This window comes from Sphaerulina musiva (assembly GCF_000320565.1).
Source record: "Sphaerulina musiva SO2202 unplaced genomic scaffold SEPMUscaffold_7, whole genome shotgun sequence".
Classification (NCBI taxonomy): Eukaryota; Fungi; Ascomycota; class Dothideomycetes; order Mycosphaerellales; family Mycosphaerellaceae; genus Sphaerulina; species Sphaerulina musiva.
In genome coordinates this window covers 1,196,380-1,211,188 of record NW_016017389.1, presented here as the reverse complement: position 1 = coordinate 1,211,188, position 14,809 = coordinate 1,196,380, and the positions used below count along the sequence as shown (strand labels likewise).

The 14,809-nt window shown below is 51.3% G+C and overlaps 7 protein-coding genes across 7 annotated transcripts; 2 read left to right on the top strand and 5 right to left on the bottom strand.

Moving 5' to 3' along the window:
* Positions 1-37: 37 nt before the first annotated feature.
* Positions 38-611, bottom strand: SEPMUDRAFT_150318 (uncharacterized protein). Its single transcript, XM_016906088.1, has 2 exons — positions 244-611; positions 38-188 (listed from the first exon to the last, which is right to left on the bottom strand). Exons 1-2 carry the CDS (start codon positions 274-276, stop codon positions 42-44), a joined length of 180 nt encoding a protein of 59 aa, XP_016759489.1. The 5' UTR covers positions 277-611; the 3' UTR covers positions 38-41.
* Positions 513-1,148, bottom strand: SEPMUDRAFT_48148 (uncharacterized protein; the record flags this gene model as incomplete). Its single annotated transcript, XM_016909056.1, has 1 exon — positions 513-1,148. One exon carries the CDS (start codon positions 1,146-1,148, stop codon positions 513-515), a length of 636 nt encoding a protein of 211 aa, XP_016759488.1.
* SEPMUDRAFT_150317 (Trimethyllysine dioxygenase) lies at positions 1,009-3,400 on the bottom strand. The gene is made up of 9 exons (XM_016906087.1): positions 3,354-3,400; positions 2,925-3,302; positions 2,844-2,861; positions 2,729-2,795; positions 2,604-2,673; positions 2,459-2,549; positions 2,302-2,401; positions 2,151-2,250; positions 1,009-2,096 (listed from the first exon to the last, which is right to left on the bottom strand). The coding sequence occupies exons 1-9, from the start codon at positions 3,389-3,391 to the stop codon at positions 1,456-1,458; spliced, it is 1,503 nt and encodes a 500-aa protein (XP_016759487.1). The 5' UTR covers positions 3,392-3,400; the 3' UTR covers positions 1,009-1,455.
* Positions 3,401-3,866: 466 nt separating this feature from the next.
* On the bottom strand, positions 3,867-5,489 carry SEPMUDRAFT_88860 (amino acid permease). The gene is made up of 2 exons (XM_016910487.1): positions 4,056-5,489; positions 3,867-3,998 (listed from the first exon to the last, which is right to left on the bottom strand). Exons 1-2 carry the CDS (start codon positions 5,427-5,429, stop codon positions 3,885-3,887), a joined length of 1,488 nt encoding a protein of 495 aa, XP_016759486.1. The 5' UTR covers positions 5,430-5,489; the 3' UTR covers positions 3,867-3,884.
* A 1,075-nt stretch (positions 5,490-6,564) lies between these two features.
* On the top strand, positions 6,565-9,293 carry SEPMUDRAFT_150316 (glycoside hydrolase family 51 protein). The gene is made up of 2 exons (XM_016906086.1): positions 6,565-7,012; positions 7,067-9,293. The coding sequence occupies exons 1-2, from the start codon at positions 6,878-6,880 to the stop codon at positions 8,993-8,995; spliced, it is 2,064 nt and encodes a 687-aa protein (XP_016759485.1). The 5' UTR covers positions 6,565-6,877; the 3' UTR covers positions 8,996-9,293.
* Positions 9,294-9,669: 376 nt separating this feature from the next.
* SEPMUDRAFT_142818 (uncharacterized protein) lies at positions 9,670-10,899 on the top strand (the record flags this gene model as incomplete). Its single annotated transcript, XM_016903015.1, has 2 exons — positions 9,670-9,722; positions 9,798-10,899. 2 exons carry the CDS (start codon positions 9,670-9,672, stop codon positions 10,897-10,899), a joined length of 1,155 nt encoding a protein of 384 aa, XP_016759484.1.
* On the bottom strand, positions 9,800-12,750 carry SEPMUDRAFT_88853 (uncharacterized protein). Its single transcript, XM_016910486.1, has 4 exons — positions 12,556-12,750; positions 12,206-12,496; positions 11,834-12,145; positions 9,800-11,755 (listed from the first exon to the last, which is right to left on the bottom strand). Exons 1-4 carry the CDS (start codon positions 12,684-12,686, stop codon positions 11,176-11,178), a joined length of 1,314 nt encoding a protein of 437 aa, XP_016759483.1. The 5' UTR covers positions 12,687-12,750; the 3' UTR covers positions 9,800-11,175.
* Between the last annotated feature and the right edge of the window lie 2,059 nt (positions 12,751-14,809).

Sequence of the window (14,809 nt, the reverse complement as noted above, 5' to 3'; positions counted from 1 at the left end):
GTCCATCTCATGACGTGAAGAGTACCTAGTCGCGAGTTTACCTAAATATTTACATGTAATTTACATACTAATGACGTGCTGTTGCCATAGGTAGGCATATTGGCAGTCAACCGTCTCCCACTGGGCGAGAAAGACATGAGAAACTCGAGCTGTGCTCGTCGACGCTTGGAGTCTTTCCAAACCTGCAGTCGGGTCAACTGTGCATGTCGCAAGTCAACTTTCGGACAAATGTGACTGACTGAGTTGAACCATCTTCATTACTGAGCCCATTCCCATAACGCATTTCCAGATACAGGCCCAGACCTATCGGAAGGATTCCAGAGAGATTCCACGTTTGTCCCCATACTGCAGGCCACCTTCTGTCACTCCACAAATCAGAGTTGTGCAATGCTCCGTTCGGGTCAAGCTATCCAACTGCTTGTGCAAGCAAGGTCATCGCCCCAGACTTGTCATTCCAGCTTGCGCTTTGCGGACCTCATTTCCACATCAGTTCAGCTTGCGCTTTGCGGACCTCATTTCCACAGCAGTTCCTCAAACAACCTCTGCACACCTTCCATCTCCTCTCCATCTCTCCTCACGAAGGAGACATCATGCCTACACGCCTCGCTCGTGTACGTACTCTGCAATCTTCCACCGAGACTTCGCACCACGTCCCCCCTCAGCACCCTCTTCAAACATTTGGGACTATATCGATCATGACTCGGATTCGCATCGACAAAGTAAAATTCCCTCAACATTTCCCGATTCTGTTGTCCAATCACCTTTAACCAATCCGTGACGATCTCCGTATCACACTCGTAGCAATAGCCGGCGCGGAAGGCATTGTGTTTGTAGAACATGGGCAATGCATCGGCGCGGATACTACGACAGACGCGAGTGAGAGCGGGCTGCCAGGGCGGACAGCGTTGGCGCAGGTCCCAGGCCTCGCGTTCGTTGTAGTAGGCTTCTGTCCATCCCCCAAAGGAACTGTCGCAGGGACAGTTGAGGTCGAGTGGCTCGGGCGAGATGACGGAGTATTCCCAGATGATCAGCAGCAGTTCGTCGGGAAGCCGTGATAGCAGCGATGCCGGCGATTGTCGTGGTCTTGGCGGCTTATGGTCGTCGTTGGTGTCCTTGACGACGTCGATGGCACTGTCGCGTCGCGCCATGATTGTCGCAGCTTCACTCACTGTAAATGCAATGGTATGCTCGGCAGTCTGGAGGAGGATGATGAGAATAAGAAGAAGAAGAAGAAGAAGGAAAGAGAGGAGGAAGCTGTACTCGATAAATGTAACAGCGCAATCAGGCAGACACGTCAGCTGGAGTCGTGAAAGCTGACAAGCACATGCAGGCAGGCATTACACCGGAATGCGGAGTTATGCTTCACCTCGCCTAATCCCGCTTCTCGGGTTTTGGAATACATATATATCTCTCATACCTATAGCCTATACATAGCTATACCCCGTATACGGTAGATTACCCAGACACGGTCGACATCTCAACATCCTCTTTCGTCATGTTTGTCATGCGATACTTGGACATGAAATCGTCCCGATTGATATACCCACCACACATCCTTCTCTTTCCCGTAAACTCGTTTCTCCCATGCAACACTCTCCAATTATCGAACAGCAAGGTCTGACCTGGCTGCAGCTGAAACCAATACTGGTTTCTCGCATCACTCAACAACCGATCAAACTTCTCCGCAGCAGCATACCACTCCTCCACCCCCGCAAAGTCTGCTGCTATGCCAGCTCGATCGGCATTATTCCACCGCACTTGCGTGAGATGTCCTGCCTCGGGGTCGTGGTTGAGAACGGGAAAAGCCTGAGATGGCTGGATACTGATGCCTTCGTTCCCGGACGCGTGGGCGTAAACGCCAATCTCGGACAAGGTGAGATATGCTTCCCGGTCTTGAGCGTATAATTGTGTGGCAGCATTGAAGCCATCTGTCAAGGAGGATTCGCCGCCAGATCCATCTGTGTGCGACAGCATGTGCAAAGCTTGGATTCCGGCTGGTTCGGTGAAGTATGTGTTATCTGTGTGAGGTTCAAGGAATTCTGAGGTGTAAGCTGTATCTTTCATGGTGAGGTCTGAAGTGAAGTCATAGAAGCCGCCTGGATTTTCGTCAGCTTCTTGCTACATCAGCATGAAGGAGGGCACGTGGGTACCATAATGCGTGTTTCGAATAGGGCCGATGGACTCGAGAAAGCCTTCCGTCGCTTCTGGAGTTGCGGGCATGTCTTCGACCATGCAGAACCCAAAGATACGCTTTCAGGCGTCAGCCAGAGATGGAAGTGTTGAGTATGCAGAACCTCTTACGATCTTGTGCAAGAGTGCCGCCATGCCAGGCCCTTTCACTACTTCGGTATATGGGATAGCAGGTCGATCAGAGCCGATCTTGGAGGTCCAAATCTGTATCCTACACATCTTTTAGCCTCCCTCAATCGATTTCAGCAAGCCTTTGGTCAAATCTCACGGTACAATGCCATTCCTGCTTTTTGTGACGTTTTTACTCCTTCGTTCTAGCAAAGCCCGAGCGGGATATATGCTCTGATGTCCATCACCGACTACACAGACATCACTTAGAAGCAATCACAGAGCAATCATCCAGAGCTACTCACACGTAACCGCTACTCGGCCATCGTTGTCTCCACTCAGCTGCACGTCCGAGATGGAAGTGTCCAAATTACCCTTTACTATGTCAGTGGAAGTCAAGTTAGTCAACGTCTCAAAGGTATAATCATACCTTGAAAACATTAATCTGACGTTGTGCCGTATCCGTATTGCGGCACTGTGAGCACGCACAATTGTCCCTGGCGAATCAGATAGGGCGACGGAATGGGAACAAACCACCCACTTACCTGAGCCACCGGCCAGGTCTTGAAACATCATCAGCACTGCACGTGAGGAAGAGAGTAGACCACGAGATCAAGGTCACCTACATGCTTGTCGTTTTGTTCTCGACAGTGTCATAAATTACGAGCTTCCCATGTTCCCAGAGTAGTGATCTCGAGGCAGTCGAGCTGGAGTCATCCAAGTTGGGGAGCGGGTGCTTTACAAGCCCAGCAGCAGCCGAGGCGCCTGACAGACCATTACTGACGCTAAAGGTAGCGGGATTCAAGAAGTGGTCGGGTTTGGCAGATGTTGTCCATGCTCTGGGTGAGCCTCCTGCTGGGTCGAAGGGCTGATCCTGAGTAACGCGGGCACTCTGCGGCGAGGTTGAAGAGACATTATTCCGAATGCAGCTCGTACTCAGTGATCTTGTAGCGCCATGGACATCTCGTGCTGGGACTCGAAGTAGGCTGTGGCGGAGGATTTTCCTTGGACTGTTAGTGAGCATTGGTGAGCAAGTCGAGAGAGCAATAGCGTACTGAGTGACACCGCGAAGAGAACCTGGAGCGAGAGCCATGACAACGATGTTTACAATACCAGAGCTTTAGAAATCTGAAAACGTATGAACAGAGTACATGTTGTCGGGTATGTGGCGGGCGGAGACCATGAATTTTGACTTGCTAGACCCACTTCAGAATGTGGGGAACCACAACCATCTTCAGCCACCACCTTCCCTTTTCACCATAGGTATATAAGGTATCGTATTCTTTGAGTCTTGGCTCGATATGCTGTTGTCAGTTGAGCCCTGAGGCCATAACTAGGCTGCCTGAGAGATGAATGGATAGGTATCCAGCACTGAAGATTCGGGAAGAAGCTGACATAAAGGAAGGGTTGAATGGTCAGGAATTGCAGAAAGCATGATGACTCCCAGGGCTCTTGTTGGTGTCGACGACACAGTCGAGTCGCCCCCTACCACTCAAGAAGTCAAGGCGCCTCCGACCCTGCTCAGCACGAGTACTGTCGAAGGAGCCATAGGAGGCACAATGCCACCCTCAAATCTACAGATTGCATCAAGTCAACCATCCATAAGACCAAGCCCATCTTGATGCCTTCTTAATGTACTGAACCTGCTCGGGCTCTTTCAAGCGTCCCGCGAACAGATCAATCTCGGTGGACTTCGCAAACTACCCGATGTCAGCAGGGGGTCTCAAATACTTGGATTCTCGCACACTTCTACTCACTTTTGTCTTATGCACTATCTTCCAGACAATGATTGGGACGATGAAAATCGGTATGCCAATGTAGTTGGCCACAAAGTCTGACGTGGACCAGTTTCCTTTCAAAAATACGGGGAAGCCGCAAATCAGGGTGATTATCGTACTGCCGATGAAACCGAACCACGCTGTGAACGGCTGGAGTGGTCCTTTCCATGGTAAGCTGTCGCGGCTGACGTTTTGGGCCTTCATAGCTGCGTAGAAGCGAAGATAGGAGAAGCAAAGCGTTGCCCATGCGATCAAGCCAGCCACTGTGCTGAGACTCTGTAACCATCCGAAAGCCTGAGATGCACCACCGGAGCCCAGACTGAGATATGCGAGAGGGCCAAACAGCCAGGCAGCAAGGACTGCCCAGTACGGTACTCCGTTCTTGCTCGTTTTGCCGAAGATTTGAGGTAGCTGACGATCTGTGGTCATGGCCACAATCATGCGTGAGCCCACCCAGCAGTATGAATTGCCAGCCGACCATGCGGACACAAGTATACAGGCGTTCACAATTGAAGGCAGAGCAACGATCCCACTTTCTCTGATAGCAATGACCCAAGGTGACGAAGCTGCATTGCCAGAACCGGAGACCAGATCCGCGTTTCTTGGGTCGACGATCAAACCAATGAGGAAAGCTCCTAGAATGTAAAAGAATCCGATACGATAGGTGACCAGGTTGGCGCTTCGTGGAATCGCATAGTGAGGATTGATCGACTCCGCAGCAGTGATGACTACTGTCTCAATGCCAATGAACGAGAACGAAGCGTTCACGAAGGCGGACATCAGACCTAAGAACGCGCCAGTCGAGCCCGTGATGCCATTGTAGTCGACCCAAGGTCCTGGGTTGTTCCAGTAACGAAATCCAATGGAGTGGCCATTAGGGCCTCCACCGGCTGTGATAACAATAGAAACGATGATCAAGCCCACGAAGCAGAGAACTTTGATCGAACCAGCTATGACTTCAGTCTCGCCAAAGAAGCGAACACTCATCAGATTAATGGCCAGTATCAAGACCAGAGCGACACTGATGACCACAGCTTGCGAGATATCGGTCCAGTAGCTGACGATGATGGCCGAGGCGGAGGCCTCTGTTGCAATGGCGATGGTGTAGCAATACCCATACGATATTGCCAAGCTGAATCCCACAGCCGGGTCTACAAAGCGAGTTGCCCAATGTGGGAATGATCCAGCGGTAGGAAAGACGGTCGCTAGCTCAGCAATACTCTGCATCACACACCAAAGGATAGCTCCAATGATGATGTACGCCAGTAACAGACCAGCGGGACCAGAAGAAGCATAGGCTGAACCAGTTCCCACGAACAGTCCTGTTCCAATTCCACTGCAGAAACCAATCATAGTAACTTGGTAGTTTCGTAAGCGTCGTTGAGTGCCGCCATGGCCGCCAACATTGAGCTGCGGCTCTTCGAGTGATGCATCTCGGTCTTCTATGCTGCTGTGAGGAGTAGGCAATTTACTCGAATCTTGCCAGTCGCCATGAAAAGAGTGCATTTTGGGGAAGCCGGCCGAATCAGAGGTTTTGCGAACGTTCGCAAAGGCGAAGAGCCAATGGGTTGTCACTTACATGTCGGTCTTTTTATACTGCATGAAAATATCTCTCATAGACAATTTTCGTTGCGATGTCGACATCGGGAAATTGGCGGCAATGACGGGTGGCGCGTAGCTCACGACCGGGAGGCCGGTGGACTGTTCAACGAACCCATTTTTGCGACTTCTCGGGCGAAAAATTGATTGGCCAAGTCTCCGGAGGAGGTGGTGGGCATGCAAAAGTCGGTCTCGAGGTCTGCACATGTCGAAAAGAGAATCACATGGCAAGCAAAGTCTTTGTATCACGCTGCGCGCTTCGTCTGCTACAGAAGGTGTGAAGTGTGGCACTACCACTACCACTACCTCCTACCTCCTTTCCTACTGTGAAGCTTCGTGACCTCGGGACTTTTGGCGTTTATAGATGATGTGAGCTCAAGACTCAAGTGATGGTGCAGGTTCAATTCTGGGATACATGTAGCAGATCAGAGGTAGGAGGTAATAAGAGGTAGGAGGTAGGAGATACCTAGGTCCTGTTGGAAGGTACGATGCGACTGGGAAGGTGCGTCTCCTCTGCGACGTTTCATGCCAAGGAGGCAGCCAAGGCCAGCACGATGAATTCTGCCTGTACCAGGTACTGTACCTTACTGTACATGCCTCCTGCCCTCTACGCCGTGATGAGTATCACCGTATCACCAAACACCACCTGGCACACACCAGCATCACCAACACCCATGGATACATGCCTACACCATTCTATTCTATTCTATTCTATTCTATTCCACTCTATTCCATTCCCTCATATACTGCCAACTCATACACTGCAGGCGTCCGCGACGACAACGACATGTATCATGATGTATTATGATGAATGTGAAGTGCTGCCCCGTCGCGGCGTCGCCTTCCAATCGCCCGAAGCTCTCGCCATCCTCTCCGCATTGCAAGTGGGGTTGCATACCACGATCAAGGTTTCTGGATGAATGCAAAGTACGGAACTGCTCGTGTCTCTGATTTTTCCGCTCAGGAACGCTGTCTTCCTCCAATGATACGACTGCACCCCGAACCAATGCTTCTCGACCCCAGTACTTCACCAGCATGGCCGACTCCAAAATCTCCAAATCTCAATCTGGTGTATATTGCCAATTGCTGGGCACCCGAGCGTGTTCGACGTCCACGGGTACTTGAAAGCAAGACTTGCCTGCATTGTTGAGTCTATTGTAGTTGTTTTCATTGCGTGCGCTGTACGTGACATCGAACCTACAATGTTTACATTCAAGGGTTTCCTGGTGGCCGCCTGCATTGCCTCCACGTCTGCTGTACACATCGAGGTCGCCTTGTCTGGCGGCAACGTGACCGGCAAATTCGGGCACCCTTACGGCTACGGCTTCCTCCACGAGGTGAGCAGAGCGCTGTACCTTCCCGAATTGATAATACTGCTAATGTGACTTCAGGATATCAACTACTCTGGAGATGGCGGTCTCTATGCTGAGCTCATCCGCAATCGTGCCTTTCAATCCAGCCCGCAATACCCCGTCAGCACAGATGCTTATGCTCCTATCGGCAATGCCAAGCTCAGCATTGCCAACCTGAGTGCACCACTATCAGATGCTCTCCCGTCTTCTCTGCGCGTGTCAGCCGAAGATGACAGTGGCCAGATTGGCTTCCAGAACGAGGGCTACTGGGGCATGGATGTGAGACGACAGAAGTATACCGGTTCGTTCTGGGTCAAGGGAGACTACACCGGCTCCTTCACCGCATCTCTTCAGTCCAATTTGACAGATGATGTCTTTGGCTCTGTCGAGATCATGTCTCACGCTGTTGCCGACGACTGGATCGAGCATGCATTCGAATTGGTACCAGAAAAGGATGCTCCAAACTCCAACAATACCTTCGCTATCACTTTCGACTCAACAGGCACCCCCAACGGCACATTGGACTTTAACTTGATCAGTCTGTTCCCTCCGACATTCAAGAATCGCAAGAATGGTCTGCGTGTCGACATTGCACAAGCTCTGGCAGACATGAATCCTCATTTCTTGAGATTTCCTGGCGGTAACATGCTGGAAGGAAACACCAACGCTACGCGTTGGGACTGGAAGGACTCTTTGGGGCCGCTGAGATATCGACCTGGTTTCCCGGGCGTATGGAGCTATCAGCAGACTCATGGTCTCGGCCTGGTCGAATACCTTGAATGGGCACAAGATATGAATCTTCAGATTGTGCTTGCGGTCTGGTCAGGTCTCGCCCTCGACGGTGGAATCACTCCGCGAGACGACCTCCAGCCGTTTATTGACGATGCATTGGACGAAATCGAGTTCGTCTGCGGCTCCGTAGACACGCCTTGGGGCGCGCGGCGAGCTGAGCTTGGCCATCCTGAGCCCTTCGAGCTCAATTATGTCGAGATTGGGAACGAGGATTGGCTCGAAGGCGGCGATGAAGGTTGGGACAGCTATAGAGAGTACCGCTTTCCTCTATTCTATGAAGCAATCAAAGCAAAATATCCCGACATCCAGATTATCGCCTCAGCGGCAACGAGCGATCCAGCGCCAGAAGGCGAAACCAGTGGCCCCAACATTACACATGGACTTGTGTTTCCCAAGGATGCAATGGGCGACTACCACCCCTACCGCGAACCAGATGAGCTTATCGACGAGTTCGACAGATTCGATAATGACATAAGCCACATCATAGGAGAAGTTGCGGCGACACACGTCAACGGTGCTACGCCGCCACGGTGGGAGGGTGGTTTGTACAAGTATCCGTGGTGGATCGGCGCCGTAGGCGAAGCAGTGTCGCTCATCGGCTACGAACGCAACTCGGATCGCATACCCGGCTCATTTTACGCTCCTGTCTTGAAGAACGAAAATAAATGGCAATGGGCCGTCACTCTCATTCAATTCGCTGCAGACCCCAAGATGACCACCAAAGCAGTCACCTGGTACTGCTGGTCTCTCTTTTCTCATCATCCGATATCTCATACGCTACCAACGACGTCGAACTCCAGCTACGGTCCAGTCTATTGGGTCGCTGGGAAGGATGAGGCTCGGGGAGGCGCTCTGGTCTGGAAAGGAGCAGTTTACAATACGACGAATGGCGACAGTGTGGCGCTCTCTGTCCATTTTGACAAAGTGGCACCAGGCACTCTCGCGAACTTGACTGTGCTGACCAACTCGGTTGGCGACCCATATGCGTATAACGATCCCCACACAGGAGTCAATATCGTCAACACAACAACGAGCCTTGTGACTGCTAATGCTAAAGGCGCCTTTTGCTTCTCGTTGCCGGAGCTAAGCGTTGCCGTACTGGACACTGATCCCGCAGGGGTGTCGAGTGACAGCTATAATTCGGCAAAGGTGCCTTGGAAGAGATCGCTACTATAGGGGCGTGGATGCGAGGCACTTCAGGAGCAGATTCGCAGCGACTGATGTTGAATGATCGGTCTTGGTTCAATTTTACATTCTCAGTCTTGTTATCGCGTCTTCTGACGCCTACCTGAGTTCCCAAGATCTCGTTGCAAGTTTCTAGGGCCAAGGAATATAGTTCTTTCCGGAGTTTCCTGTGACATCGCATCAACTAGGGCGCTTCCTTCGAGCAGGCTCGCTCTGCTGAGCAAACCCCTTTTAGGAACGCGGAGAGGGCATCGCATCGCTACTCTAAATACTACAAACCTACCTACCCACTTCTAATAGTCATGCAGTTTGTAGCAATCTTGATATTCTTTACAGCGCCAACAACCAATCCCGTCCAACTCTGCACTTTTTTAAAAGTCCCAAAGTGTCAGTATATAGAACATACCTGAGACCTACATATAGGTAGTAAGGTACATTCAGTCTGTAGCCTCTTCTCGGCGTGACAGGCGCTTATGAGGTTGGTAATGCTTGTTCGATGGGACACAGAGCTGCCAAGACTCAACCTTCCAAGGATCCAAATGTTCGGGTTCCCTGCCTTACCTAATCTCAGAGATCAGACCCACCTCGTAGACACACTGACTGCCAAATGGAGAATAGCGTGCGAGGATCAAGCTGAGCACTGAGACTAGGAGGTACCTACCTACATGTTTGGGTGGTTCGTCCATGCTCCTCCTCTACTAGTTACCTTCCGACAGGTGTACGGTATGTATAAATGAATATACCTACTCATCAACATGGCACCAACACACCCGCCTCGAAATCCCTATGCAAGACCATCCCTATACTTACAACTTCTCTCCCCTCTCAAACTTCTCGCCCGCATCCTTGACCTCTTATTCTCCTCTATCCGATCCCTCAATGCAATACGCAACAACAACAAGAAGAACAACAACATAGAAAACCAAAACCAAAAGAAGAAGAAAAAGAAAAACCTCACCATCATCGCCATATCCGACACTCACACCCTCATCCCTCCCTCACCACTCCCTTTCGGCGACATTCTCATCCACGCAGGAGACTTGAGCAACGCAGGAACCCCCAAAGAAATCCAATCGCAAATCAATTGGTTACACGCACAACCTCACACCTACAAAATCGTCATTGCGGGAAATCACGATAGTCATTTAGATCCGCGCAGTCGAGGGACATTGGCACTTGCAGATCGGAATGAGGATGTGAATTGGCGAAGTGTGATTTATTTGCAAGACAGTTTTGTGATTTTGAAATTTCCTTGTGGTGGTGATTCTTCGACCACTTCTTCTTCTTCAACCACTACAGAAAAGCAAGAAGAACAACAACAAAAAGATACAACAACAACAACCATCAAAATCTACGGCTCACCTTTCATTCCCCACGTCGGAGGTCCCGCGCACGCTTTCCAACACCCACGCAGTCAAGACCACTGGACAGGAAAAGTCCCCGGGGACACGGAAATTCTCATTTCGCATTGTCCTCCCAAATGTCATTTGGATCTCCCCGGAGTCGAAGCCATGGGTGATGAATTTCTCTTGCATGAAGTGCGACGGACGAAACCCCTCGTGCACATTTTTGGCCACATCCATGCGGGACGGTCGGATGTGTTTGGCAAAGTGCGGGGTGGGAAAGAAGTGGTGCGATGGGATCGGGCCGAGAGACATTTGGTGGAAGTGTTGAGGCGGGAGTCTGCGGTGACGTGGAAGGGATGTGTGCTGAGTATGGCGAATTTGGTGCTGTGGTATCATTTTGTGGCATTTGTGTACTATAGTGTGAAAGAAGGGCTGTGCGAGTGGCTGATGGGGCACGAAGAACCTCCTAAGACGACCATGGTCAATGCGGCGATGATGTATGAGGACGAGGGAAGGCTGGGAAATGCGCCGCAGGTCATACACATCTGATTAGAGGAGATTGAACGACGTTCATTCATTTTCCCTCCATCCTTTGCACAAGTACCTATCTAAACATCAATCTCACTGAACTAAGTCGCTTCGCGGCGAGCAGAGGGTATAGGGCGCAGAAGCAAAAAAGGACCAGAGTCCTCGGTATATGGCCGGTGGACAGGTCGACAGGAAGCCAATCGATTCTCGTCATCGATGATGATCTGCCGACCTCGCGAATGCATCGGATGGAGGACGCTCACGCCGGAAAGCTCGAGAAATGCTGTCGGCCACGTACTATGCCGCCTTCTTCTCCTCTGGCGTGTCGATGACTTCAGAGGGGTTTGCAGTGGCCACTGTTGCACCAGCATTCTCCGTGGCTGCTTCTGGCACCACTGCGGCGGATGTTGGTTCTGCGGTAGCCGGTTCTGCAGGTGCAGCAGGCTCAGCAGGCTCAGCGAGGGGCTGCTCGACTTTCTTGTCCTCGACTTTCTTCTCCTCGACCACTTGTTCCTCGGCCTTCTTTTCCTCGGCCTTCTCCTCGGCCTTCTCCTCGGTCTTCTCCTCGACCTTCTTCTCCTCGACCTTCTTCTCCTCGACCTTCTTCTCCTCGACCTTCTTCTCCTCGACCTTCGACTCCTCAGCCTTCTTCTCCTCGGCTGGCGGATCAGTACTCGCAGGGGCAGCTACTGGGACGACAACCGGAGCGACAACTGGAGCGACAACTGGAGCAGGGGTATCCTTCTGCGCCTCCTCTTTCCCATACTTTGGCGTAATTGCGGTCTCGGCGAGAGGTGCGCCAGTTCCACCGTATTCCTTTGGGATATCTGCACCAAGGTAATCCTTGAGCTGTGATCCGTAGGTCATCCACGTCATGCTACATGAGATCAGAATAGTGCCCCAATGACAAGTCCATCTGCTCGTCAGCAAGATGGAAACGGCAAGCGACACTCACCTCTGGATACTGTCCTTGGAAAGCAAAGCCTTCATTGCACCCATCATCCATTGCATCACGAGTGGAACGTTGACGAAGAATTTCTGGCCCACAGTCTCGGGGTAGTACCGCTGGAACATGTCGATGATCTTGGTCGACGCGGTCTTGATCTCGGAGGGTTGGCGGAAGAAGGAGACGGAAAGGTAATCGTGGACGGCAATAGCTTTGTATGGATCCGGTCCCTTGCCATAGTCGGGAATGGTCTGGTCTGCGGCATTGAGGTCGAGCTCTTTCAATGTAAGCTCCATTTGCGCAACGCGCCAACGAAGGAAGCTACCCGGCTCGGTCAGCTCTTTCACCTCGAGTGTTACTAGTAGGTGGACAATGACTTACGCGTCCGTATCGCCGAACGTCTTCTTGAAGTCCTTTGCAGCCGCGCCGTAGATGTTGAAAGTTGCAACATCTTCCGCGTTTTGGGATCCTTTGACACCTTTGACGCGTGTGATGTAACCCAGTTTCCCAAACTTCTCGCCATCAAAGGCTTCGTCGCGTGCCTTTAGCGGCTGATACTCTTTCCTCCACTTCAAGGAGGCTGTGAGCTGCTCTTTGGCTTTCTCGAGGTCGTCGACATTGGCTCGGAGGAACTTTTGGAGGATGATGAGGGTCGAATGGGACGGGGACTTGCTGAGACAAATGAGTGAGCGCAGAACGAAATGTCTTTTGTGTCGAGTCTCTTTTCTTACCCTTCTGCTGGCGGCTGCAGTTCGACACCATACATCTCATTGTAGCCAGTGGAGCTGAGGATCTCCCCAAGCTCCGCGTGAAACTTTTTTAGTTTGTGCCCTTCGGGCAGGTTGTTCCAGTCGCCAGCCATCTTGTCGAGGGATTTCTGGAGTTTGACGTTGTCGTCGGCAGCACCAGCTTGCGCGACAGCCGACTGTACTCCGGAGGTGGTCATGGTCGAGGGATTGAAGTGGTGAAGACTGGAGGCTGCAACTGGAAGTTCCGTCTTTCACACGCGCGCGCCAGAAGCTCCCAGGTTGGGACTAGTGGTAAAGTGGATCTACCGTGGATATCAGTGTGGGTGGGGGAAACCACAATGCACGTGAGAGGATCAGGAAGCGGAGCCTGAGGATAGTAGGTACCTTAATCACCACGTATCGTGTACGTGCCCCGAATACGATAACGGATCTGGAATTGTCTTGCCGGGATCAGCCCAGATCTCATCGTCTCCTACACAAGAGTCCACTTATCGACCTTTCTGATACACTCCTAGCCCCCTTCCCCACATTGTTCTCATTTTCAGTCAGGGCCGATCACACTGCGACATGCTACCGTACTGTATGTGCCGGTCTAGCTGGTGAGAACGCCCCGTCGTCAATAGAAGAGGGAAGTAAATTGGTATGAATCATATGATGATATGATGCCAGATGGACGGTAGAGGTCGGTACTGTACATACATGGAATAATCATCAGTCATCCTGTACCTATGCAGTAAGGACACATACCCTGCACGTACCTTACCTCCTAGTGAGAGTGTACAGATACAGTACATGTATTTGTAGTTTTGTACCTCGTAGTATTCAGGCACACATGGTAAGGTACACCCCTAACTTACCTACCTCCCACCTCCTAGGTAGGCCCTAGCCAGCACAACAGAGCACAGGGTTCGCCGAGAAGCTTTTCGCTAGCGCGTTGTAGATCCGACGTAGCCGATCGTCTTCACTAGGAGGTAGGGGCACCGACTCCGAGGAGAAGACGACGACGGTAGAGGTACGGCGTGAAATGTCTCGTTATTATTATTCGATTATAGTTAAGGTACCTAATAAGTTAATAACTAATTGTTCTACTAGCCTCTACCAGTACAGGTAGGTGACTTCTCACTGATGATGTGCACGCTACGTAGGTGCCAGGGTTGAGTCAGCAGTGTCAAACAGTACCTGTACCTCCTAGTGTGTCTGGCCGGCGGCTGGTATGGGCGGGCGCCGTGGGTCGCCCAATGGAAAGAGAAAAAAAAAACGAAAGTGAAAAGTGAGCAGAGGCAATGAGGCATGTCGGCTGAGCGGGCGTAGCACAGGCTAGATTTGGCAGCACACCGTGATACACTCCCAAACTGGCTTCATCAGCACATGGTTGCGAGACAGGTATACGTGCCGCGATCGACCGCCACCATGGGCATGCTGCAAACATACTCTGCGACCTACTCAGCAATCGAAAGCTTCTTCTGCTGTGTTACCTGTGCTACTTGCTAGGAGGTACCCATTTCCCGTTTCCCATCACCCTCACGTTGCGTCGAGTTCTCTGGGCGCCGCGCCGCGCACTGCTCATTCACTCAGCGGGCATAGGAGGTAGAGAAAAAAAGTACATCAATGTACATTGTAGTTGTAGGGGCTTGGGGCTTGGGGCGCGCGGTCTTCTATTCCTAGTCTGGCAGCGAGAACTATCTAGTTTTAGTCACCTAAGTTGGGCTAGGAGCGGGGTACTAATTGTTGGCCAGGGCAGTAGTCCAGGCGACTGGTCACCCACACCGCTGCCGGTTAGGATGGATCTAGATGATGATTACATTGTGATGATGGTGATGGTTGTAATTATTATGATTATTATTATGATTGTTGGTGGCCCCCGAAAGAGATGCACTGCCGAGCGTCGAAAGCTAGGTACAGGTACTGGGATAAGGGGGACAGGATAAGGGGGGACAGTGAACACACACACACACACACACACACACACATACCTGTACCTGTATACACATGCACACACACACGCACACACACATACCTGTAGTTACCTGTAGTTACCTGTATAGTGTATACCCCTATTCACACATACACACACACATAGATACACACAGCCAAGAAAAAAAAACAAAAAACAAAAAACACACACATATACACAACCAAAACACAATGTCACGGTTACAAGCATTCGTACCTTTAGTGGGAGCTGAGTCGATGCCGCCGGGAATGGAAGGACTAAAGTTATATGGCGCTCCAGCCT